Below are 27,116 nucleotides of genomic sequence, written 5' to 3'. Positions count from 1 at the left end.
ATATATTATTAAATATGACCGAAAAAGTAAGATTAATAATTCTAACACGAATTTTCTCAATGTTTCTTATATTTTTTTCACTATTGATAGTAACTGAAAAATCAATTTTCCAAAATTCATTTTTATTACTAGTATGATGCGACACTCGAGCGCGTTTCGTATAACTTATTACATTTTCAAAGACTTTAGTTTACATACACACAACTATAACTGAACAGAGTTTAAACAGCTTCGATTTTTTATACCTGCATTTGGGTGAGGTGATATGTTACAACAGTTTTGGATGAGGTGAAAACAAACTTTCAACACAAGACAGAACACGAAACAATGGGTATAATATTTTGTAAGTTAAAGGGAAGAATGGAGGTAACTGCAAAGGGCCTATTGGCCCATATTTCTTGATGCTTCTATACTGGTGCGGAGTCTTGAAGTGGGTAGAATATAGTTATGCATTAATTGGCTGTTGATTGCTGGTGTCGACTTCTTAATGTGTAGTGCCTCGCAGATATCTAGCCGCCTGCTATCACTGTATCTATCGATGATTTCCGTGTTTTTTGTTAAGACTTCTCTGGTGATGGTCTGGTTGTGGAAAGAGATTATATGTTCCTTAATGGAGCCCTGTTGCTTATGCATCGTTAATCGCCTGGAAAGAGATGTTGTTGTCTTGCCTATATACTGAATTCTTTGAGGCTTACAGTCCCCAAGTGGGCATTTGAAGGCATAGACGACATTGGTCTCTTTTAAAGCATTCTGCTTTGTGTCTGGAGAGTTTCTCATGAGTAGGTTGGCCGTTTTCTTGGTTTTATAGTAGATCGTCAATTGTATCTTCTGATTTTTGTCTGTAGGGATAACGTTTCTATTATCATTATCTTTCAGGACCCTTTCCTCCGTTTTATGAGCTGTGGAAAAGAAGTTCCTGTAAAATAGTCTAATAGGGGGTACAGGTGTTGTGTTAGTTGTCTCTTCAGAGGTTGCATGGCGTTTCACCTTCCTTCTTATGATGTCTTCAACGAAACCATTGGAGAAGCCGTTGTTGACTAGGACCTGCCTTACCCTACAGAGTTCTTCATCGACTTGCTTCCATCCTGAGCTGTGGCTGAGAGCACGGTCGACATAACCGTTAACGACACTCCTCTTGTACCTGTCTGGGCAGTCACTGTTGGCATTGAGGCACATTCCTATGTTTGTTTCCTTAGTGTAGACTGCAGTGTGGAAACCTTCGCTCCTTTCCATGACTGTTACATCTAGAAAGGGCAGCTTCCCATCCTTCTCCATCTCATAAGTGAAACGCAACACAGAATTCCGCTCAAATCCCTCCTTCAGCTCCTGCAGATGTTTGACATCAGGTACCTGTGTAAAAATGTCGTCAACATACCTGCAGTATATCGGGAAAGGGCCCTGAAAGATATTGTTGATAGGAACGTTATCCCTACAGATAAAAATCAGAAAATACAATTGACGATTTACTATAAAACCAAAAAAACGGCCAATTTACTCATGAAAAACTCCCCAGACACCAAGCAGAACGCCTTGAAGGAAACCAACGTCGTCTATGCCTTTAAATGCCCACTTGGGGACTGTATGCCCCCAAAAAATCAATATATAGGCAAGACAACAACGTCTCTTTCCAGGCGATTAACAATGCATAAACAACAGGGCTCCATCAAGGAACATATAATCTCTTCTCACAACCAGACCATCACCAGAGAAATCTTAACAAACAACACAGAAATCATCGATAGATACAGCGATAACAGGCGGCTTGACATAAGCGAGGCTGATGTCGAGCCTCTTGCTAATTATTAAACTTACCTTACGAGCTGCCAATTATTAATCTTACCTTTTCGGTCATTTTCAACAACATATGTTTACAAGAAAGACTGCTACCAATATATATATATATATATATATATATATATATATATATATATATATATATATATATATATATATATATATATATATATATATATATAATATATATATATATATATATATATATATATATATATATATATATATATATATATATATATATATATATATATATATATATATATATATATATATATTGTCGGGGTTCCTCGGGTGAGCAACAGTACACTCAAGGTCACTCACCGTAGCCCATCGGGTCTTCACTCTATCCTCGCGGCGCCACTGTACGCCAGGAGAGTATCCCAGTCAATCCCAACCGGCCTCTGATCGAGAAGGAGTGGGAACACAACTTGTTCACTTAACTGTTGTATGCCCGCCCCGTCATGGGCTCTACTACTAACCACAAGGTCGCCAACTGGTGTTTTCGGTGTCCAGTAACACGTCAGTGGGTTTGTTGAATTGTGGTAACAGTGGCAAGGACACACTCAATAGATCTGATATCAGGCAGGTATTTACTTCTATCACGATCTGCTGTCAGGTATTATATAGCCACAAGAAATATGGAGGGGATGATGGAAACACCAATGTACTTTGTATTTTACTTAAAACTCATTCAAAGACACCATAAGATTATATCAATAAGCAAACAGCTGTTTCAGGCGGGAGCCGCTCATTCTCACACATATAATATGAACTCACCAAGCCGGCAACACTCCCCCTCTCGTCAATGTCAAAATCAGCTGGGCGACTACCCCCGCGCGAATGTCACTTTATCTGTTTGCTTGTTTTCCTGGCGTCACGCGCTCTGTTTCTTTAAGTTCTCAAAGATCACTAGAAGTTCGAACACACAATATTTGCAACAATAGCACGTAAATACTTCGCTACAGTGATCTTGTGCTCAATCAAACATTTCTATATTAAAGGTGACAACAATTCACTGTCATGGTATTACACACTGCCCTTCACTTAATGATAACGTGTGCAAGTATATATCACTGGAGTTCTCAGTAATTCCTTCCGTGGGCGATAACACAATTAATCACTGCACACATGAATGATTATTCAATACACGAGCATAGACATATATAATGATAATAACATAGTTACTGGGCACATAGCCTAACTCCCAAATACTGGCATGTTTATATATATATATATATTCTCTCACTATATGATGATATTAAAGTCTCATTAAAGACATTATCCACACAGTAAATTCATCAATTACTCCGGGTGCCTGCATACACCAATAATAGTAATAAATCCCGTGGGTACTCTATGTAGTACCACTCTGCACACTAGTGCCTTACTGTGACATAGGTGAGCCTTGCTCACGACATACAAAATACTCAGGCTAAATAATATAGCTGACTAAAGGGGAATTGGGAGGGAAACTAGAATCACCTACTTCCACCTATCCTCCGATGAGAGTTGAGTTGTAGCTCCTGGTCCTGGCTCCTGCCTCGTGTAGGGAACGCCCCCACACACACACACTGTCGTGTCCTCCAGGAACTCAAACAACGTCCCACCGTAAGCGCGTCGTCTCCGTACCTTTTCACTGCAGGTCCGTGCTCCTCCTCGACTTCTTGTAGGGTTGGAGTCGGTCTCCCGGCCGTCGCCTTCTCATCCCAGCTACGGCTGCCCGCCTACGTCTCGGCTGCAGTCGTTCGGATTCCTGAATAGTTTTCTTCTTCCACTGCTTCCCAGTGGCTCGGTTCAGCCACTACGCCGTCACAAACGGGTGAACTGCCTCAGACGTCGCATATGTCACTGCACAGACTTCACTTCTTCTTGCACAGTACCTGTCCTGGAGCACTTGTTGCTCAATATCCCGTCGATTCCCTCTCTGGTCCAACACATGAACGAAGGAAGACCTCACAGAGTACTGGCAGACTTCGGGTGACGCGTAAAATCCACGGGAGCGGGAAACAACTGTCAAACTGACAGGACCAATCTTCGCACGTCCAACAACCTTGGCGTGTCGTGTCAGACTGATTCCCTCACGGAGGATTGGCTCAGCAACTACGTCATCACTGGAGCTATCAGCTGTTGCATACGTCGCTGCCTAGACTCCACTCTTGCACAACACCTGTTCCTGGAGCACTTGTTGCTCAATATTCTGTCAATTCTTTCTCTGGTCCAACACATGAACGAAGGAAGACCCCACAGGTGATGGCAGACCACAGGTGATGCGTAAGTCCTCCGGAGTCGGGGTAAACTGTCCAACTGACAGGACCCCCCAGCACACGTCCGACCTTCTTGACGTGCTGTCTTAGACTGATGGCGCCAGCGCGGCGCGCTGACCGGACCCCCCTTCCTTCGTGACGTCATATTCGCCACGGGAGGTTTTCATTGGCTCCCTGTGCCACGTCGCTGTCGGTGACCAATCTGGTGTCACTGACGTCACACAGTTTTGGCGGCAAAACAGAAGAGCCAGCGCCATATTGGCTTCCTAAAGGGCCTAAACCACAGCCCAAAACACTCTTCTTTTATAAATTTCTCGGCACTCCGAGAACACTACATTCTCCCACATATATCAAACTGATGCCTGCGACGTAGAGAACGCTCGGGTAAAGTGGACATGACTCTTACTGCAGGCGTGGGAGAAATATAAGGGGGGGAACACCGTCACAATATATATATATATATATATATATATATATATATATATATATATATATATATATATATATATATATATATATATATATTTTTACGAAAAAATAGCTATTAGCACTATAGGCCCACTGTTAGTGTCCTTTTGCAACGCGGGTGCTGCAGGAGGGGTTAAGGGCTGCTAATCAACGTGGTGCAAAACCTTCATTCAATGATCAATGAGCCACTTGGCCTCAAGTCTGGCAATGTAAATGGGTCTAGTGTGAAGTGAAAATCTGCATAAAATCTACACGACACCGCTTTATATACAACATTATCTATACACATACACACATGTCCACAACTAGTAACAATCAATTTAGTCAAAGCACAAGTCAAGCAGCTAGATGTAACTCCGTGAAGATCACCTGCTGACATTGGTACACCAGGCAGCTTATGATTGGCTGTAAAGTTATGAACATGGTGGGTAGTGACGTTACATAACCAGAGTGGGGTCAAGTCTCAGTATAGGCAACAATAACAAGTCAAAGTCTTCTCTCTTGCCTTCAAAAAACTAAGTCCCCACTGGACTAACAAATGGCAATGTCTAAACTCTTCGCTAAATTCGGAGCGAAGTCCACAATGACTGGAAAAGTGACAAAGTCAATTACTCTACGGAAGTAGAAGTCCACAATGGCTTGACAAATGGCAAAGTCAATTAGTTGTCTTCTAAACGTTAGAGTTACAATCTCTGCAAATGTGGCAGAGTCTGAAATCTCTTCTCATAAGTCTAAGTCTTCAAACCAGGAATTTATCTAAGTCCACAAACTCCTCACCAGAGGCCATGTCCAATAATGACAATATCCCCAAACGGTTCAAATACAAGTATAAGTCACCTACCACAAAGTTACAAATATATAATCGTGAAAACATTATGATAACTGATCCATACCAAAAATCCTCTTTCTTACTTCTGGGAAGAAGCCAATATATGTAAATAGATATAAATATGAACAAAACCCAGAGCACACACACACACACACACACGTGCGTCCTGCTCCACTACCCGCGACCAGTGAGTCTCCCTGTCTGCTCACACCTGGGTCAACCAACTTCCAACTGAGGTGGCAACTCTGACTGACACACTGGCAAGGACAAGGGCGGGGTAGACGAGGTGTTATCACAGCTGCGCACCAACCGGCAACACACAGTTAACACCTACTAATAACACATCATAATATAACATAATAACATATAAAACAATAACATAAAGTAGCATACACGTGTATATAATGGCATTTAAATATAGGTGGCCAATATTTATGTTAATAATGGTGGCCCTCAAGTAAATTGAGGTATATATTCTAAATATTATGCGCTTATCCTACAACAGGAGAACGGCCTGGAGAATGGCTTCGTGGTGTCCATGGTCCCCATCCCGCCAGAGGAGCTGCCGGAGGACACCTCGCATCCAGCAGAAGCGACGTCAACACAGCCAGCAGGAGCGACGTCAACACATCCAGCAGAAGCGACGTCAACACATCCAGCAGGAGCGATGTCAACACAGCCAGCAGGAGCGACGTCAACACAGCCAGCAGGAGCGATGTCAGTGTACCCGGAGGTGCAGACAGCGACACAGCCGGACGCGTGTACGAACGAACTGCTGTACAAGGTTGACGACGTTCCTCCCTGGTACATGTGCATCTTTCTCGGCCTCCAGGTAACTCAACTATTGGCACTGGCTGCTAGTACTACTGGCTGGTAGTATTACTGGCTCCTAGTACTACTGGCTGGTAGTATTACTGGCTGCTAGTACTACTGGCTGCTAGTACTACTGGCTGCTAGTACTACTGGCTGCTATTTTTTTTTTTTTTTTGCAAGGATATTCGTGCGCAGGCCCTAAGCCTCTGGCTGGCCCACTAAGTGTGAGTATTTATGACTCGTATGGTCGCTTCAGTAAGATTTTGTCATATGTGTTTAACAACTTCTTCTGCTCTGTTGAATCTAAGTTGAAATCTTAATGGGTTTGTAACTGTGCACTGTGTTAGATAATGTTCCAGTGGTCTGTCGGGCATTTCTCCACAGTGTTGACATTTCCTCTCATCTTCCGGAACCTGTAAGCCTATTTCCCATGCACATGGGTATCCAAGCCTGATGCGATGTAAGTGTACTTCTGTTGCTCTACTGCTCCCTTTCGTCAAACTAAGTGGTTCGTAGTTGGTTGAATTCTTGTACCAACCCGCAGATCCTGATGTTGCAACTGCTGTGTTGTGGTCAATGTACATCTTTTGCATTGCTCTATTTCTAATATCTTTCTTAATCTGTGATAGACTCTGTGGTATGTAAATGTCTTCATTTCTTCTCTTAGTTGCAATTTTTGCAGCTTCGTCTGCAATGTCATTTCCTTTTATTCCCACATGATTTGGCACCCAGTTAATAAGTACTAGGCGGCATTGATGTTTGAGTGTTTGCATTAATGATATGACATTTGTGATCAGATGGATGTTGTCACATATGTGTTCTTGTTGCAAGGTTTCAATGGCGGTTCTCGAATCTGCATGTATGATAACATGTTGTTGATGTTCAGCAAGAGCATGTTCCAAAGCCTTTTGAATGGCTAGCATCTCTGTTTGTAAAGTCGAACACCCATTTGAGAGCCTCCAACTATTTACAGAGTTTCCTGCTTTAACTGCAGCTCCGGTTTCTTGTCCCTGCTGGTCTACTGATCCATCTGTGAAGTAAGTGAAGCTGTCGGATGCCAAGTTTGCTTCTTTATGCATCAGAACAATAATAGTAGTAGTAGGCATCCATCAGTCTCAGGAGACTGAAGTTACGCTCTGGTTTTGGTCTGGAGTGACCTCTCCAGGGTACAAAGCCAGGATAGGTTGATACAGGGGAGAAGTTGTCACTCGTGCAATAGGTCCCCTCTCTCCACGGTACCGAAAGTCTCCACTGGAAAGGCTAATATTACGTAGCAGATGAGGATTAGTCTGGTTCTTTTCTTCCTTCAAGAGCCATAATCTTAAAGTCTGCTGGTAAAGATTCCCAAGAGCTTGCATAACAGTCTGCATGTATTTCATCGACACCCCCTATCAGTGACTGTGTTTGTTATATCGAATGTATTGATGGTGTTTATCACACAATGGGTCCACCTGTTGCTATTGGAGGCTCTTCTGTCCCGAGTTGGTGCGCTATTGATTATATTTTTAAGTAAACTGAATCTAGGTCTAGTCAATATCTTGGTCAGCATGCACGCAGCAATCCCTTTTACCCTTATTTCAATCGACGTTAGCTTGGTTTCTAGTCTTAGGTTCAGTATTTTAGTCCATCTGGGAGCTCCTGTTATGACTCGCAATGCATCGTTTTGAAGAACCTCAACGTTTGCCCACTGACCAGGAGCAAGAGTGAGAAGGGTGACTGCATAATCAACTAGGGAACTAAAGGTGTGATTGAAAAAAATTCTTAACACTTTGTGTCCTGCTCCTAGACGGGGCCCTGTGATTGCTCTCATTATATTCAGTCGTGATTTTGCTTTCGAAATTCAGATATTGAATTTGCTTGTTGAATGTCATTTTAGAATCTATCCACGTTTTGAGATATTGATATTGTGTAACCCACTGAAGGTTAAAGTCTTGAATGCGTAGGTGCCTGTCTGGAGTGTTGCCGCCTAGTCTCATTACCTTCGACTTCTGTGCAGATATTTTAAGCCCTAAAATTCTGCATTCAGATGTTACTTTATCTAACGCCTCTTGTGCTTTATTTAGAAGTGAAGGACCTGTAATGACTAATGCTATATCATCAGCATAGCTTAGCAATTTAACCCCTTCTGTAAATGTCATGGTAACAAGGTTTTCCATAAGGATGTTAAAAAGACTAGGACTGAGGACTCCTCCTTGTGGAGTCCCATTCTCATGCAAGTGGTAGTCCGACACTTGTCCTTGCAACTTTACTCTGGCATATCCTGTGACTCCCAGCTGCTAGTACTACTGGTTGCTAGTTGTACTGGCTGCTAGTACTACTGGTTGCTAGTTGTACTGGCTGCTAGTACTACTGGTTGCTAGTACTACTGGTTGCTAGTACTACTGGTTGCTAGTTGTACTGGTTGCTAGTTGTACTGGCTGCTAGTACTACTGGTTGCTAGTACTACTGGCTGCTAGTACTACTGGTTGCTAGTACTACTGGCTGCTAGTACTACTGGCTGCTAGTACTACTGGTTGCTAGTACTACTGGCTGCTAGTACTACTGGTTGCTAGTACTAGTGGCTACTATAACTACTGGCTACTAGTGCTAGTGGCTACTAGTGCTAGTGGCTACTATAACTACTGGCTACTAGTGCTAGTGGCTACTATAACTACTGGCTACTAGTGCTAGTGGCTACTAGTGCTAGTGGCTACTAGTGCTAGTGGCTACTAGTGCTAGTGGCTACTATAAGTACTGGCTACTAGTGCTAGTGGCTACTAGTGCTAGTGGCTACTATAACTACTGGCTACTAGTGCTAGTGGCTACTAGTGCTAGTGGCTACTATAACTACTGGCTACTAGTGCTAGTGGCTACTAGTGCTAGTGGCTACTATAACTACTGGCTACTAGTGCTAGTGGCTACTAGTGCTAGTGGCTACTATAACTACTGGCTACTAGTACTAGTGGCTACTATAACTACTGGCTACTAGTACTAGTGGCTACTAGTGCTAGTGGCTACTATACCTACTGGCTACTAGTACTAGTGGCTACTATAACTACTGGCTACTAGTACTAGTGGCTACTATAACTACTGGCTGCTAGTACTAGTGGCTACTATAACTACTGGCTACTAGTACTAGTGGCTACTAGTGCTAGTGGCTACTATAACTACTGGCTACTAGTACTAGTGGCTACTATAACTACTGGCTACTAGTGCTAGTGGCTACTATAACTACTGGCTACTAGTGCTAGTGGCTACTATAACTACTGGCTACTAGTACTAGTGGCTACTATAACTACTGGCTACTAGTACTAGTGGCTACTATAACTACTGGCTACTAGTACTAGTGGCTACTAGTGCTAGTGGCTACTATAACTACTGGCTACTAGTACTAGTGGCTACTAGTGCTAGTGGCTACTATAACTACTGGCTACTAGTGCTAGTGGCTACTATAACTACTGGCTACTAGTGCTAGTGGCTACTAGTGCTAGTGGCTACTAGTACTAGTGGCTACTATAACTACTAGCTACTAGTACTAGTGGCTACTAGTGCTAGTGGCTACTATAACTACTGGCTACTAGTACTAGTGGCTACTAGTGCTAGTGGCTACTATAACTACTGGCTACTAGTACTAGTGGCTACTATAACTACTGGCTACTAGTACTAGTGGCTACTATAACTACTGGCTACTAGTGCTAGTGGCTACTAGTGCTAGTGGCTACTATAACTACTGGCTACTAGTGCTAGTGGCTACTAGTGCTAGTGGCTACTATAACTACTGGCTACTAGTACTAGTGGCTACTAGTACTAGTGGCTACTATAACTACTGGCTACTAGTACTAGTGGCTACTATAACTACTGGCTACTAGTACTAGTGGCTACTAGTGCTAGTGGCTACTATAACTACTGGCTACTAGTACTAGTGGCTACTATAACTACTGGCTACTAGTACTAGTGGCTACTAGTGCTAGTGGCTACTATAACTACTGGCTACTAGTACTAGTGGCTACTATAACTACTGGCTACTAGTACTAGTGGCTACTATAACTACTGGCTACTAGTGCTAGTGGCTACTAGTGCTAGTGGCTACTAGTGCTAGTGGCTTCTATAACTACTGGCTACTAGTACTAGTGGCTACTAGTGCTAGTGGCTACTATAACTACTGGCTACTAGTACTAGTGGCTACTATAACTACTGGCTACTAGTACTAGTGGCTACTATAACTACTGGCTACTAGTGCTAGTGGCTACTAGTGCTAGTGGCTACTATAACTACTGGCTACTAGTACTAGTGGCTACTAGTGCTAGTGGCTACTATAACTACTGGCTACTAGTACTAGTGGCTACTATAACTACTGGCTACTAGTGCTAGTGGCTACTAGTGCTAGTGGCTACTAGTGCTAGTGGCTACTAGTGCTAGTGGCTACTATAACTACTGGCTACTAGTGCTAGTGGCTACTAGTGCTAGTGGCTACTATAACTACTGGCTACTAGTGCTAGTGGCTACTATAACTACTGGCTACTAGTGCTAGTGGCTACTATAACTACTGGCTACTAGTGCTAGTGGCTACTATAACTACTGGCTACTAGTGTTAGTGGCTACTAGTGCTAGTGGCTACTAGTGCTAGTGGCTACTAGTGCTAGTGGCTACTAGTGCTAGTGGCTACTATAACTACTGGCTACTAGTACTAGTGGCTACTAGTGCTAGTGGCTACTATAACTACTGGCTACTAGTACTAGTGGCTACTATAACTACTGGCTACTAGTACTAGTGGCTACTATAACTACTGGCTACTAGTGCTAGTGGCTACTAGTGCTAGTGGCTACTAGTGCTAGTGGCTTCTATAACTACTGGCTACTAGTACTAGTGGCTACTAGTGCTAGTGGCTACTATAACTACTGGCTACTAGTACTAGTGGCTACTATAACTACTGGCTACTAGTACTAGTGGCTACTATAACTACTGGCTACTAGTGCTAGTGGCTACTAGTGCTAGTGGCTACTATAACTACTGGCTACTAGTACTAGTGGCTACTAGTGCTAGTGGCTACTATAACTACTGGCTACTAGTACTAGTGGCTACTATAACTACTGGCTACTAGTGCTAGTGGCTACTAGTGCTAGTGGCTACTAGTGCTAGTGGCTACTAGTGCTAGTGGCTACTATAACTACTGGCTACTAGTGCTAGTGGCTACTAGTGCTAGTGGCTACTATAACTACTGGCTACTAGTGCTAGTGGCTACTATAACTACTGGCTACTAGTGCTAGTGGCTACTAGTGCTAGTGGCTACTATAACTACTGGCTACTAGTGTTAGTGGCTACTAGTGCTAGTGGCTACTAGTGCTAGTGGCTACTATAACTACTGGCTACTAGTGCTAGTGGCTACTATAACTACTGGCTACTAGTGCTAGTGGCTACTAGTGCTAGTGGCTACTAGTGCTAGTGGCTACTATAACTACTGGCTACTAGTGCTAGTGGCTACTAGTGCTAGTGGCTACTATAACTACTGGCTACTAGTGCTAGTGGCTACTATAACTACTGGCTACTAGTGCTAGTGGCTACTATAACTACTGGCTACTAGTGCTAGTGGCTACTAGTGCTAGTGGCTACTATAACTACTGGCTACTAGTGCTAGTGGCTACTATAACTACTGGCTACTAGTGCTAGTGGCTACTAGTAACTAGTGGCTACTAGTACTACTGGCTACTAGTGCTAGTGGCTACTATAACTACTGGCTACTAGTGCTAGTGGCTACTATAACTACTGGCTACTAGTGCTAGTGGCTACTATAACTACTGGCTATTAGTGCTAGTGGCTACTAGTGCTAGTGGCTACTATAACTACTGGCTACTAGTGCTAGTGGCTACTATAACTACTGGCTACTAGTGCTAGTGGCTACTATAACTACTGGCTACTAGTGCTAGTGGCTACCTTATTACTGCTACTAGTTCTACAGTACTGGATTATTTTCCCGTTAAAATGCATATGGACAAATTCTTTACTAAATTAAGTGGTAAAAACGAGAATTTTTAGTGAGATTCGTAACAATAATTTTATGGTTTGTTGGAGAGAGCTGATGGAAGCCTCCGCGGGGCCAGGTTCACGAAGCAGTTATGTACTTACGACCGTTTTCCTTCTTAGTATCTTCCTACCGGTTACGTTGGTTTTCAGGTAGGCATCTAAGTATGAAAATCTTCTTACGTATGTTCCTTTGCGCTAAGATCGCTCTCGACCGCTCGTAGCTTTACGTAAACTCGATATAACTAAATTTTTCTCTACTACGCAACCACGAAGATCGATTTTATTATAAACAAACATTTTAGCTGTCGGGTCTCAACAAGGAATAATTCTTCGTGTTAGCTATATACACATTCTCTGCTTGAAACTTGTAGTAAATATGTTTTTTGTGATACTAGAATTAGTTTTATAATAGCAAGATATTATACCAGCAGTTATTAAGTAAATAAACACTGGTGAACATGAAATATGAGAGAAGGTGATGATCCCGGGCTGGTGGGAACATTTACTATCCCCAAATGCCTCTGTTCACCTAGTAATAAGTATAGCTAGGGGTTAACCATAGCTATACATACCCATTTTTAATTTATTTTGTTTGGTTTAATTTTGAAATTAAATCTGGGTGAGACATAAAAGAAAAATATGCCGAACAAATGATGTTAGGTAAGGAGAAGGGTAGAAACTTCAAACACTTTTGTCATTGGATACTTAGGCCTATAATTATGACTATATGGCTATTATGGCCAGCAGCCATCTTGGTGCCAAAAGACGGCACCAAGCCGGGAAGACTATGTAGCACCATTATGTGTAACAATAAACCTATTTTTGTTAACAGATAATGCACCTGTGAGTAAAACAAATCCTGTCAGCTGTAAAAATATTGATCCAGTTATTTAAATAAAAAAATATAATTCAACAAATATTTATGGATTGTTTAAACTATCATTTCTACTGTATATCCAAAGAAGTGAAAAATTGATCCATACTGCACAATTTAATGGTTCAAAAGAAATACAGTATTAATAACATTGTAGTCGTCTTGTCATCTTCTAGTGTGTGGTTTGGTCAACATTACTAACATTACATATCAATATGAGGTCTTAATGATCCGTTGTTAACATTTATGATTTAATAAGGATAATACTAGTAGTAATAAATATTATCCACCACTAGCAAAATCTAGGTGCAGCACAAGAATATCTTCCAATATTCCTGAGTGTATGAAGTAATTAGAGAGCTTCAGGTACCTTATACCATTTGGTTTGAAGTTACTGGTAACAGGTGTGAGAGTTTTATGATGTGACTTGTGAGAAGTTTTGGAATAAAATGTAATTGGTATAAGGAATTTTAGCTCGGAAAATTTCTAAGAATTTTCTTTATTCTTTAACCTTTATTCCTGTCGTGATATTCAACTAGGTCGCCTGAGGAAGGACTTGCTTAGCTAACACACCAGTGTAGTAACCAGCTCATTCCTCACTTTGGGACCATGTATGAACAATTGACTAGGCGCGAGCAAACGCCGAGACCCTAATGAAAATTGAAATCCCCTCCACTAGGCCGCCGACCTTCGCCATTCGCCAAAGCGAATCTAACGAGTAGGTCACGGGCTCTCACAACAATAATTTATTGTTGTGTGGTGCCGTATATTTGGTCCAAAGCTCAGAATTAGTCTCAATTTTATTAGTCGAGTGTGAAGAACATTTGCATAACAATAATAATGTGTGGGGGTGTAACGAAAAGACAGTGTTAACCATAACAACTTAGTTTATTCAGTAAAGTACTAACTACTACAACAAAATAAAAAGAAATGTCAATGACGTTACTCCAAATCCTTCCTGTGACACTAGCAATGACAGCTAGACACCAGCCCCTCGGACTGCATAATGAACTAACTCGAACATAAGCGTGACCACAGAGGAATCAACAAGAAACAAGAACTAACAGATCTATAATCACAATTACAACAAATGACACAGTAGGTTCTGAAACACGTCTCCAGTAACCTCCTAACTGTTCCACGCCTCAGTGCAGTCTACACCTGCAATAGTGGTTGCAATGTAATCAAATCAGTAGTCTTTCAATGACAACAATAACTAATGGGTTCACTGGCAACTCCAGCACCCTTCCTCAAATTAATCCTTACGTTAACACTCCGTCCCACGGACGATCAACAATCAATAACAATTGATTTACGTTAATAACACAATAACGTTAATAACACAAACACGGAAATTACACAACACTCTACCCGTCGAGCATTCGTGAGAAAATCCCATTAATCCCTGTACTACCAGACAACTGATTAATCCCTTTACTAGTTACGTTAATTTACGTTAATCGGTTACTAATCACTCAGCGATGGTAAACTCTGATTTACAATGTCCAAAGTGCTAAGAGAACGGTAATCACTCGTGATTACCTTTAGAGTAATTAATTACTATCCTCAAGATCAATAATTAAACAATTAAAATACGCAACCTTTCACACTGGCTCAGCAATTTACATTAAGGTATGAATTCCGTCTGAGCCTTCCATACTCAGACCAATTCAGGCGGCTAATAACAGTAATTAGCCCCACGTTTACGTTATTCTAAAACGACGCTACTCCTCCCACGAGTCAATCAAGTGCTGGTACTTCCGGGCAGATAAATAACGACGTTACGTTAATGGAACAATGGAGCCTTCGTGTGAGTCGATCAAACTAGGATCGAGGTTAATTACTTTGACTTCCTGAAACACGTCAATTACCCGCCCCACTGACCGTTAATTACGACAGACAATACTCTAATTCTTATCTGGCTGATGGCTAGGCTCCTCGAGACTATCGTAGCTGCTTGCAGGAAAGTAAATTAACCCAAACGTATTCTACGTTACTCAAATTGTCAAAGAACAAATTCTCTTAAAGCAATGGGCGTTCCCTTGGTTACGTTATATTAATTGCCTCGCAATCACCTCACTGAATACTGGACTTCGATGTCCTACCAGATAACAGGAGAATATATGTGTACCCAAGTACTCGTCTACAGCCGAGTTCACCCATGACAATGACAAATCACAGTGATTTACGTTACAATCCGGTTGCAATGACAATACTGCAGCACCTAGTAAAATAACATACAGGACATGAACCCTCTAGAACCCTGCCCCACAATGACTTACTGAACTGCAATCACATACGGTGATGCTCAACACTAGCAACAATCACCATCAAATAACAACCCCTTTGCAATAACACACGGCAAGTACTCTAATTTCCAAATATTAGAATACTGCACACACTTACTTACTGTTGCAAATGACCCCAGTGCTCTCAATAACCCCTAGAACATAGGTCAAAATATTTCAATCACCACACAGTAAATAAAACAATAACACTGAGCACTGTGACACTACGATTATATTTATATATGCAAACAAGCCTGAATGCAAACAAGCCTGAATGGTCCCCAGGACTATATGCGACTGAAAACAAAATATTTATATATATATATATATATATATATATATATATATATATATATATATATATATATATATATATATATATATATATATATATATATATATAATTACTGCTGACACATGTAGCCTACAGCTATCAAACGTTATTGGGAACACTAAGGAGATCTCGCACTCCTAAATCACATGGGTGAGTGATTTATCGATCACGCATATCGATAAACACTCTCGAGAATTACCTTACTTGACAGAGCGATGGCGGTCTCTCCAGCCAGCCTCGTCACTCACCAAATTCTACCAAAATTACGTTAATACATATATATATAAATATAAATCACACTTGTCACAGCCCTGGGAACAATGCAAGAAATTAAGACCACACTGTGGTACACTCCACAATAATCATTGCCAGGAATCACTGGCGTTACACATACCTGAGCGCTCAGTGTTGGAATTCCACACCTGCAAATGATATCACTCCGTCCCACGGACGATCAAAAATGATTACCACAATGAATAATATAATTATTACATGGACATCCTCTCAGTCCTTGGCTAATCTATGTATACTCTGTTCCCATGTGTACCCACACACACACACACACACTGTACGTCTGTGTACACCAGACGTAAGTCCCTCTGGACTGACAAGATGACAACAAAGGTGATTATCTCCTCGCCCACAATTCACTCCACCTGAACAGGTGCTGCGTGACAATGTGACGGAACACTTGACCTCGAATTCAAGCTTTTAGAGACTAACAGATCACCAGAAATACACCCATAGGTACTTACTCATTCACACTGCCGGCTACACACCATACTCATACATTAGGCACCCCGCTATAGGTGGCTGACTCGCTCAGGGTGGCGGAGGCGGCGGTAATACCTTATGTGGTATTTATTCGAAAAATTGGCGCACACTCGAACCCCTCCCACTCAACACACGGCTCGGCTCGCACCCTCGACCCACCGGTGAAGTGTAGCGTTCGTACCCAGGTGACGCGCACAACGATAGCGTCTCACACAAACATGGGAAATCTGCCTTAACCCTGACACGAATTTCCCCATTCCCATCGACTGCTACAGAGCACTAGCAAGTCTAATCATCACTGGTATGGGATATACGAGTCTGTTACTGCTCGTATGCACATTCCCCACGATCCCAGATCACTCTACCTCTACCCACTGTACATATGTCTTAAACCCCTCCAAGCGACGACTTCGGCCGGATTCTGTGACGACCGCTGTCGTTGGTGAAGCAGGAAGCATCAGCAGTTGAGTAGTCCAGCCACCACGACGCCCTATACTTCAATTTGGCCGAATTGAGTACAGAGAAGCGTCTTGACAGAGTGGCAGCTGGGTTCAAAATGATGCTCACACCGACGATCCCCGCGTCCTTTTCGAAATAACCAATGAGAGGAAGGCATACAGCGGCCTACCCCTCTCATCCAATCAGCGACGGTGTAGCATAGCCCCTAGGGCAACTCCAAGATGGCCGACCAACATGGCGGCTCAAGATGTTTACTAAGATGGCGGCTGTTTCCATGACAACGACTCAAGTGACCAGCGAGCGCGGGAGGCCCACAGCTCACCCACGCCTGGGCCTAGCTGTTCCCGCGCAAAGTCGAGTCTCGCCTCAAAGCCATATAATGAGATGATGCTATCAGCTCTAGCACTGTCCACAGACATGCCACCCCGGCCAGGGTAACATTTATGGACTGCTGATGACTGGGGCTCTCACATGAGCCCAAACACTAGATGTTTCAGTTGCTGGTTACCAAACTTAAGTTCGCCCACTTAACAAGTGCACTTAACAAGTGTACTGGCTCCCACAGGCATAAGAGCACTATTGTAAGTGAGCTGGTGAACCATCCCCTCACAACAGGGCAGTCACAGATATAGTGTTGGAGAGTATGTTCTCTCAAGCAGGACTGAAAACAGATGTTTTTTTCACCCAGAGGGCTAAAACCCATGGAACCGCCTACCCGCTGAAGTCGTAAATGCCAAAATCTAGCTAGAAAATATCATTAGGACAATTGGCAGGACCTTTAATAATCCGCCGGCTTTCTGTCCTCGTCGAGGCCACTAGATAGTTAGTGGCCCTTGGGGTAAATTTAGGTAAATATATATGTAAATAAATACCATAGCTTCTCAAATCTTGGGAGTGACAAGGAAAGCACACAATATCTCTTAAAATTACGTAGGTAAACAAAAAATGTAACATATTTGTTTATAACAATGTCGGTGCTGACTGTACAAGTTGAAAAAACATAGTTTTACTTCAAAATTTACTAATTTAATAAGAAAATTCGACGTAAATAGGTGGCCTTTGATCACGGATAAGCTCCGATATGCCAGCGTCCTGATTGGCTACAGCTGTAAGATGAAAAATGTTACTTTCTCTCTGATTGGCCAAACGAAAAGCCCTAGTGACATCTAGCGAGATGTAAGTGAAGTTGCTAAAATCTTCGTAAGTATATCTTTATGAATTGGACCTAGGCACGTTGTTAGGCAATACTTAAGGACCTTCGTAGCACACTTTCTTACCAAGAAACACATGGAGCTTCGTGAACCTTGGTCCTGGTGACTGTTCATACTCTAAGTAATATATAGCTCCTGATAATTTATAATATAGCTCCTGATAATTTATAATATAGCTCCTGATAATTTATAATATAGCTCCTGATAATTTATAATATAGCTCCTGATAATTTATAATATAGCTCTAAATAATTTATAATATAGCTCTAAATAATATATAATATAGCTCTAAATAATTTATAATATAGCTCTAAATAATTTATAATATAGCTCTAAATAATTTATAATATAGCTCTAAATAATATATAATATAGCTCTAAATAATTTATAATATAGCTCTAAATAATTTATAATATAGCTCTAAATAATTTATAATATAGCTCTAAATAATTTATAATATAGCTCTATATAATTTATAATATAGCTCTATATAATTTATAATATAGCTCTAAATAATTTATAATATAGCTCTATATAATTTATAATATAGCTCTATATAATTTATAATATAGCTCTAAATAATTTATAATATAGCTCTAAATAATTTATAATATAGCTCTAAATAATTTATAATATAGCTCTATATAATTTATAATATAGCTCTAAATAATTTATAATATAGCTCTAAATAATTTATAATATAGCTCTATATAATTTATAATATAGCTCTATATAATTTATAATATAGCTCTAAATAATTTATAATATAGCTCTAAATAATTTATAATATAGCTCTAAATAATTTATAATATAGCTCTATATAATTTATAATATAGCTCTAAATAATTTATAATATAGCTCTAAATAATTTATAATATAGCTCTAAATAATTTATAATATAGCTCTATATAATTTATAATATAGCTCTATATAATTTATAATATAGCTCTAAATAATTTATAATATAGCTCTATATAATTCTGTTATATAGGTCTTAATAATTTATAATATAGCTGTAAATAATTTATATAGCTCTATATAATTTATAATAAGGCTCTATATCATTACAGTATAGCACTATATAATTTATAATGTAGCTTTTAATAATATATAATATTGATATATAATTTATATTATAACTATGTAGTTTTTATACTGTTCTATATAATTTATAACAGTTGTTTATTGTTAGTAATATTGCTCTATATAATTTATAATTAGATGTACATAATTTACATAATGTACATAGTATATAATTTATATTATAGATGTCTATAATTTATTATACAGCTGTACATAATTTATATTATATATGTTTATAATTATAATACAGCTCTTCATAATTTATATCTGTGTATAATTATAATACAGCTGTATATAATTTATTTATTTTGAATATGAAGGGAAGTATTAGAGCAACTGTACCAACATGAATCATTCCTGTAATTCTTCCTCGCTTGGGACGGAAACGTTAACATAAATCAGAATTAGTTTTTACACTTTGTGGCTTTGATACGTTTCACTGAAGCTCTGCTCAGCATCTTCGGAGGGAGAGGGAAAGTGAATACGAGTTGTGAAGGTATGTATATCATGTAGTTTAAGGTGAATAGTGTCACCATGTTGACCCTCCATCATGGTCCATGTTGCAGCACTACTTGACAATGGTCGGGGCCACCATCACCATCCCCTTCATCCTCACTCCCCTCATGTGCATCGATGACAATGACCCCGTCCGGGGCAAGATAGTCTCAAGCATCGTCTTCGTCTCTGGCTTGGTCACTCTCCTTCAAGCCACCTTTGGCGTCAGGTGAGGTGTCAGGCTTGTGTCAGTAAGTAGGCAGGTGAGGTGGCCATCTTGTTGCCGGTGTTCTCAAGGTGTTGTATACAGTGTTCTCAAGGTGGTGTATACAGTGTTCTCAAGGTGGTGTATACAGTGTTCTCAAGGTGGTGTATACAGTGTTCTCAAGGTGGTGTATGCAGTGTTCTCAAGGTGGTGTATACAGTGTTCTCAAGGTGGTGTATACAGTGTTCTCAAGGTGGTGTATACAGTGTTCTCAAGGTGGTGTATACAGTGTTCTCAAGGTGGTGTATACAGTGTTCTCAAGGTGGTGTATACAGTGTTCTCAAGGTGGTGTATACAGTGTTCTCAAGGTGGTGTATACAGTGTTCTCAAGGTGGTGTATACAGTGTTCTCAAGGTGGTGTATACAGTGTTCTCAAGGTACTGTATACAGTGTTCTCAAGGTACTGTATACAGTGTTCTCAAGGTGGTGTATACAGTGTTCTCAAGGTGGTGTATACAGTGTTCTCAGGGTGTTGTATACAGTGTTCTCAAGGTACTGTATACAGTGTTCTCAAGGTGGTGTATACAGTGTTCTCAAGGTGGTGTATGCAGTGTTCTCAAGGTACTGTATACAGTGTTCTCAAGGTACTGTATACAGTGTTCTCAAGGTGGTGTATACAGTGTTCTCAAGGTGGTGTATACAGTGTTCTCAAGGTACTGTATACAGTGTTCTCAAGGTACTGTATACAGTGTTCTCAAGGTGGTGTATACAGTGTTCTCAAGGTAATGTATACAGTGTTCTCAAGGTGGTGTATACAGTGTTCTCAAGGTGGTGTATACAGTGTTCTCAAGGTAGTGTATACAGTGTTCTCAAGGTACTGTATACAGTGTTCTCAAGGTGGTGTATACAGTGTTCTCAAGGTGGTGTATACAGTGTTCTCAAGGTAGTGTATACAGTGTTCTCAAGGTGGTGTATACAGTGTTCTCAAGGTGGTGTATACAGTGTTCTCAAGGTGGTGTATACAGTGTTCTCAAGGTAGTGTATACAGTGTTCTCAAGGTACTGTATACAGTGTTCTCAAGGTGGTGTATACAGTGTTCTCAAGGTGGTGTATACAGTGTTCTCAAGGTAGTGTATACAGTGTTCTCAAGGTGGTGTATACAGTGTTCTCAAGGTGGTGTATACAGTGTTCTCAAGGTACTGTATACAGTGTTCTCAAGGTGGTGTATACAGTGTTCTCAAGGTACTGTATACAGTGTTCTCAAGGTACTGTATACAGTGTTCTCAAGGTGGTGTATACAGTGTTCTCAAGGTAGTGTATACAGTGTTCTCAAGGTGGTGTATACAGTGTTCTCAAGGTGGTGTATACAGTGTTCTCAGCACCTTGAGAAAGGATAAAGGTTACATCCAACAATGAGTTTCAATACACCTACACATATATATGGTATGGTGTCTATTAATCTTGTTTAAATTACCAATCAAGCTGTCAATGTAATCAATCAGAGCTTTAATATACCAATGTGCTTTAATATACTTACTAATCTCTCTCATCTCATTTTTTTCTTGCAATGTATTTGTTATAATTTTATTAATTCTGATAGAATTTACCTACTTAAAATTATCTGTTAGATTAAGGACCTGCCCGAAACGCTGCGCGTACTAGTGGCTTTACAAGAGTGTAATTACTACTATGCTATGTATTCTCTCTAACCCAAGTGTACCTTCTTGTATATAAATAAATAATAATAAATAAATAATAATAATAATAAATAAATATATATAGAGTCCCCCCCCCCTTCATTCAAGCACTCTGGAATTATAGTAAGTGTGTCCATAAGGGTGATAATTAGTGGTGAGAGCCGTAGACTATTGCATTATAGACTCTAGTTCTACCAACTAGTGCTCCACTTGTACATTTTTAACAATAATGACAGAAAGGAAACTTCAAAGAAGTAAATCCACAATTAAACAAGAAACACTGATGAATGGCAGCTACAAGGTACATGCCCGAAACGCTCTGCGTAATAGTGGCTTTAGGCACTGTATGTACTAGCTCTATCTATAAATCCATCACTCTTTGTAAAATCTCTTGTATGTATGTACCTTACCTGAATAAACATTTGATTTGATTTGACTTGATTACTTCATATAAAGTTACTATTTCTTACAATTAGATTAGAATAAGAAAAATAACATACAAACCTCTATGGTATAAATGAAGAGCAGTGTTTAGTAAGATGAAGTATGAGGTAATTATTAAGTTATGATCACAACAAGAGTACAACACAGGTGCACGTGGAGGATGAGGCAACATTAAGAAAACAGGTTACATAAAGTTAATAAGGTAGTTCTTAGTTTGTCTTATAAACTGCACAAGACAAGTAGAATTGTTAATCTCATTTGGGAGGTTATTACACAGTTTAGGACTCTTGATTTGCATAGCGTTTCTGCCTTCGTCAGGCGTCAGGTCACAGAGATGACATTGTCATCTGTCATGTACATCAGTGATGTAGGTGAAAACATTACAAACCACATCGTCAAATTTTCAGATGACACTGAAAATCTAAGGCCTTAGAAAGAGATCTATGTAAACTGATGCTTCTAATGTGGAAAACATTACAAGACTTTGCATGTGGGTGATAACAACCCAGGCCACAGCTACCAAGTTAGCAACATTACCTTGCAACACATTGATAAAGACAAAGACCTTGGAGTGAGAATCCTGCCGTCACTGAAGGTTGTACAACAAGTGACAGCGTCAGTAAACAAAAAAGCCAACCAAACCTTAAACAGTCAAACGAACCTTTGACGCACTTAAGAAAAAGACAGTTGTTATTGTACAAGTTTGTGGTGCGCCGGTACTGGCACTAATCTCTCCTAACATGGACACCTCACCTTCACCTTCACCTTCACCTTCACCTTCACCAGGACATAGCTGCTTTGGAGAAAATTCAGCACCTGACGACAAAAGTCATCCCGGAGCTAAGTCAGCTCTCAGACCAGGAACGACTGAGGGCCTCAGGGCTAAAAACACTGCAAACCAGACAGGACAAGGCTCATCTCACCGAGACCTTTAAAATACGGAACAATTTGGAGGATATTAATCCAGATCACTTCTTTAAAGCGTCAGGAACAACGGGTTCAGACTCAACATGCCACAATGTTGGACTGAGAACAACAAATGCTTTTTCACCCACAGTGTTATTAACCCGTGGAACCGCCTACCCGCCCAAGCGCTAAATGACAAAACATTACTTCTTCTCAAAATTTAGTTGGAAAAAATTATCGTGAATAATAAAAAGGACATTTGACAAGCCACCGGCTTCCTGTCCCCGCCGAGAACACTAGAGACATGGTGGCCCTCAGGTAAATTAAGGTAAACGAGAAACTAAGAAAGACCTGTCTAAGACTATGTAAGCAACCACACTCACCTCTGTTCCTGCTGCACCTCTGTTGTTGCTCTGTTGTCAACAGTAGCATTACACCTGTACTGTTGCTGTTGTTGTCAACAGTAACACTACACCTGTACTGTTGCTGCTGTTGTCAACAGTAACACTACACCTGTACTGTTGCTGCTGTTGTCAACAGTAACACTACACCTGCCTTACCCTACAGGTCGTAGTCAACAACGGCTTCTCTAACGGTTACGTTGAAGACGTTATAGAGAGAAAGGTGAAACGCCATGTAACCTCTGAAGAGTCAACCAACACAACACCTGTACCCCCCCCCCCCTCCCCTATTACACAGTTTTACACGAACTTCTTTTCGACGGTTCATAAAACGGAGGAAAGTGTGCTGAAAGATATTATTAATAGGAACATTATCCCTACAAACAAAAATCTGAAAATACAATTGACAATTTACTACAAAAACAGAAAAACGGCCAACCTACTAACGAAAAACTTCCCAGACACCAAACAGAACTCCGTGAATGAAACCAACGTCGTCACATGAATGAATGAAACCAAGCGGGCTTCACATGCCCGCTTGGGCTGCAATGTATATATATATAAATATATATATATATATATATTTATATATATACATTGCAGTTATTTCCATTCGCAGTTATTTTTGCAATTTCGCAGTTTATTATTCCTTTGCAGTTATTTCCATTCGTCAATTTAATTTATCCAATATATATATATATATATATATATATATATATATATATATATATATATATATATATATATATATATATATATATATATATATATATATAGACATATATTATTAAATATGACCGAAAAAGTAAGATTAATAATTCTAACACGAATTTTCTCTATCTTTCTTACGTTTCTTTTCACTGTTGATGGTAATTCAAAGATCAATTCTCCAAAATTCAAAAAGAAGGTCACTACCAAAGATACCTTACAAGCAGAACTTATTGCGGAAGGAGGAAAGAATCGAGGCAATTACAGAAGCACCATACTGTCCCCCGAGCTTAAAGCGGCAGCTAAAAGCCTTCGTGAGAACAAGGAGATAGTTGTCAGGAGAGGTGAGAAGTCGCCAATATACGTCATTCTTAAAAAAGACGAATATCTGGCGAAAAGAAACCTCATACTCTCTGACCAAACTAAATTCCAAAGGGTAACGAAGGACACTACAGCCGAACTGAAAGCAAAGGTCAACAAATTGATCGAAACTGTGAACGCCAAGAAATCCGGACTCCACCTGCCAAAGATTATTGGGGAATATAAACCTGGTTATGCGTATGGAAATGTCAAGACACACAAGCCTGGAAACCCACTTCGGCCAATCATCAGCCAGATACCCACACCCACGTACAGACTGGCGAAACGACTCAACGGCTTGCTGACTCCTTATGTCCCTTGCGCCTTCAGCCTGAAGTCTCCAAAGGAATTTGTTGACTTGCTGCGGGGAACACGGGCCACAGGGATAAGAGCCTCATTGGACGTAGAATCTCTGTTTACCAACGTACCTGTGGATGAAACAATCGGGATGATAGCCGACAGAGTGTACCGTGATCTGGCCTGTACTCCTCTTGACATACCAGAAAACAGTCTAAGGAAACTACTCCAAGCTTGTACTAAAGAGGCACCCTTCTTGAGCCCGGATGGACACATGTATAAGCAAGTAGATGGGGTCGCTATGGGTTCTCCCCTAGGTGTCCTGTTTGCAAACTTCTACATGGGTACCATCGAGCAAAAAGTCTTAGTCGACATGAACTTGAAACCGGCCATATACTGCAGGTATGTTGACGACATTTTTACACAGGTACCTGATGTCAGACATCTGCAGGAGCTGAAGGAGGCATTTGAGCAGAATTCTGTGTTGCGTTTCACTTACGAGATGGAGAAGGATGGGAAGCTGCCCTTTCTAGATGTAACAGTCATGGAAAGGAGCGGAGGTTTCCATACTGCAGTCTACACTAAGAAAACAAACATAGGAATGTGCCTGAATGCCAACAGTGACTGCCCGGACAAGTTCAAGAGGAGTGTTGTTAACGCTTATGTCGACCGTGCTCTCAGCCACAGCTCAGAATGGAAGCAAGTCGACGAAGAACTCTGTAGGGTAAGGCAGGTCCTAGTCAACAACGGCTTCTCCAATGGTTTCGTCGAAGACATCATAAGAAGGAAAGTGAAACGCCATGCAACCTCTGAAGAGACAACTAACACAACACCTATACCCCCTACTAGACTATTTTACAGGAACTTCTTTTCCACAGCCCATAAACCGGAGGAAAGGGTCCTGAAAGATATTGTTAATAGAAACGTTATATCTACAGACAATAATCATAAGATACAACTGACGATTTACTATAAAACCAGAAAAACGGCCAGCCTACTCATGAGAAACTCTCCAGACACAAAGCAGAACGCTTTAAAAGAGACCAACGTCGTCTATGCCTTCAAATGCCCACTTGGGGACTGTAAGCCTAAAAAAAACCCAGTATATAGGCAAGACAACAACATCTCTTTCCAGGCGTTTAACGATGCATAAACAACAGGGCTCCATTAAGGAACATATAATCTCTTCCCACAAACAAACCATCACCAGAGAAATCTTAGCAAACAACACAGAAATCATCGATAGATACAGCGATAGCAGGCGGCTTGACGTCTGCGAGGCACTACACATCAAGAAGTCAACACCAGCAATCAACAGCCAATTAATGCACAACTATATTCTACCCACTTCAAGACTCCGCTCCAATATAGAAGCATCAAGAAATATGGACCAATAGGCTTTCTACAATTACTTCCATTCAATACCCATTGTTTCGTGTTCTGTCTTGTGTTTGAATTTAATACCCATTCAATACCCATTGTTTCGTGTTCTGTCTTGTGTTTGAATTTAATACCCATTCAATACCCATTGTTGAAAGTTTGTTTTCACCTCATCCACCTCACACAAATGTAGATATAAACTCGAAGATGTGTAAAGCTCTATTCAGTTTCAGTTGTGTGTTTGTAAACTAAAGTCGTTGAAAATGTAATAAGTTTTACGAAACGCGCTTAAGTGTCTCGTCAGACTAGAAACAAAAATGAATTTTGGAGAATTGATCTTTGAATTACCATCATTAGTGAAAAGAAACGTAAAAAAGATAGAGAAAATTCGTGTTAGAATTATTAATCTTACTTTTTCGCTCATATTTAATAATATATGTCTACAGGAAAGACTGCTACCAAAATATACTAATATATATATGTATATATATATATATATATATATATATATATATATATATATATATATATATATATATATATATATATATATATATACATATATATATATATATATATATATATATATATATATATATATATATATATATATATATATATATATATATATATATATATTAAATAAAGTCAAATGATAGGGTCAGGGTGAAGGTCCCATTTGAAGTATGATGTTAGATACCAAATGATACTTAAGATGGGACCTTCTTAAGTATGATGGGTCAGGTGAAGGTCAAGTATGATGGGGTCAGGTGAAGGTCAAGTATGATGGGGTCAGGTGAAGGTCAAGTATGATGGGGTCAGGTGAAGGTCAAGTATGATGGGTCAGGTGAATGTCAAGTATGATGGGGTCAGGTGAAGGTCAAGTATGATGGGGTCAGGTGAAGGTCAAGTATGATGGGGTCAGGTGAAGGTCAAGTATGATGGGGTCAGGTGAAGGTCAAGTATGATGGGGTCAGGTGAAGGTCAAGTATGATGGGGTCAGGTGAAGGTCAAGTATGATGGGGTCAG

At 40.3% G+C, this 27,116-nt stretch overlaps 1 protein-coding gene across 13 annotated transcripts in view; it reads left to right on the top strand.

Annotated features, from left to right (window-relative positions):
* Window positions 1-27,116, top strand: part of LOC123774996 (solute carrier family 23 member 1) — a 148,339-nt gene that overhangs the window by 59,779 nt on the left and 61,444 nt on the right. For 11 of the 13 annotated variants that reach the window (XR_011225973.1, XR_011225974.1, XR_011225972.1 and 8 more), the window contains 2 exons: window positions 5,864-6,190; window positions 19,761-19,918. Coding sequence is in view for 5 of the 13 variants with exons in the window: in XM_045769697.2 (XP_045625653.1) it covers window positions 5,864-6,190; window positions 19,761-19,918 (485 nt within the window). In the remaining 8 variants the exon portion in view is untranslated. The remainder of the gene's footprint in view (window positions 1-5,863; window positions 6,191-19,760; window positions 19,919-27,116) is intronic. The other 2 variants (XM_045769700.2, XM_069319003.1) reach the window with 1 other exon arrangement.

This window comes from Procambarus clarkii, chromosome 92, assembly GCF_040958095.1.
Source record: "Procambarus clarkii isolate CNS0578487 chromosome 92, FALCON_Pclarkii_2.0, whole genome shotgun sequence".
In the NCBI taxonomy this organism is placed as follows: Eukaryota; Metazoa; Arthropoda; class Malacostraca; order Decapoda; family Cambaridae; genus Procambarus; species Procambarus clarkii.
Note: the sequence above shows the minus strand (reverse complement) of the source record. Positions and strands in the feature narration are given on the sequence as shown.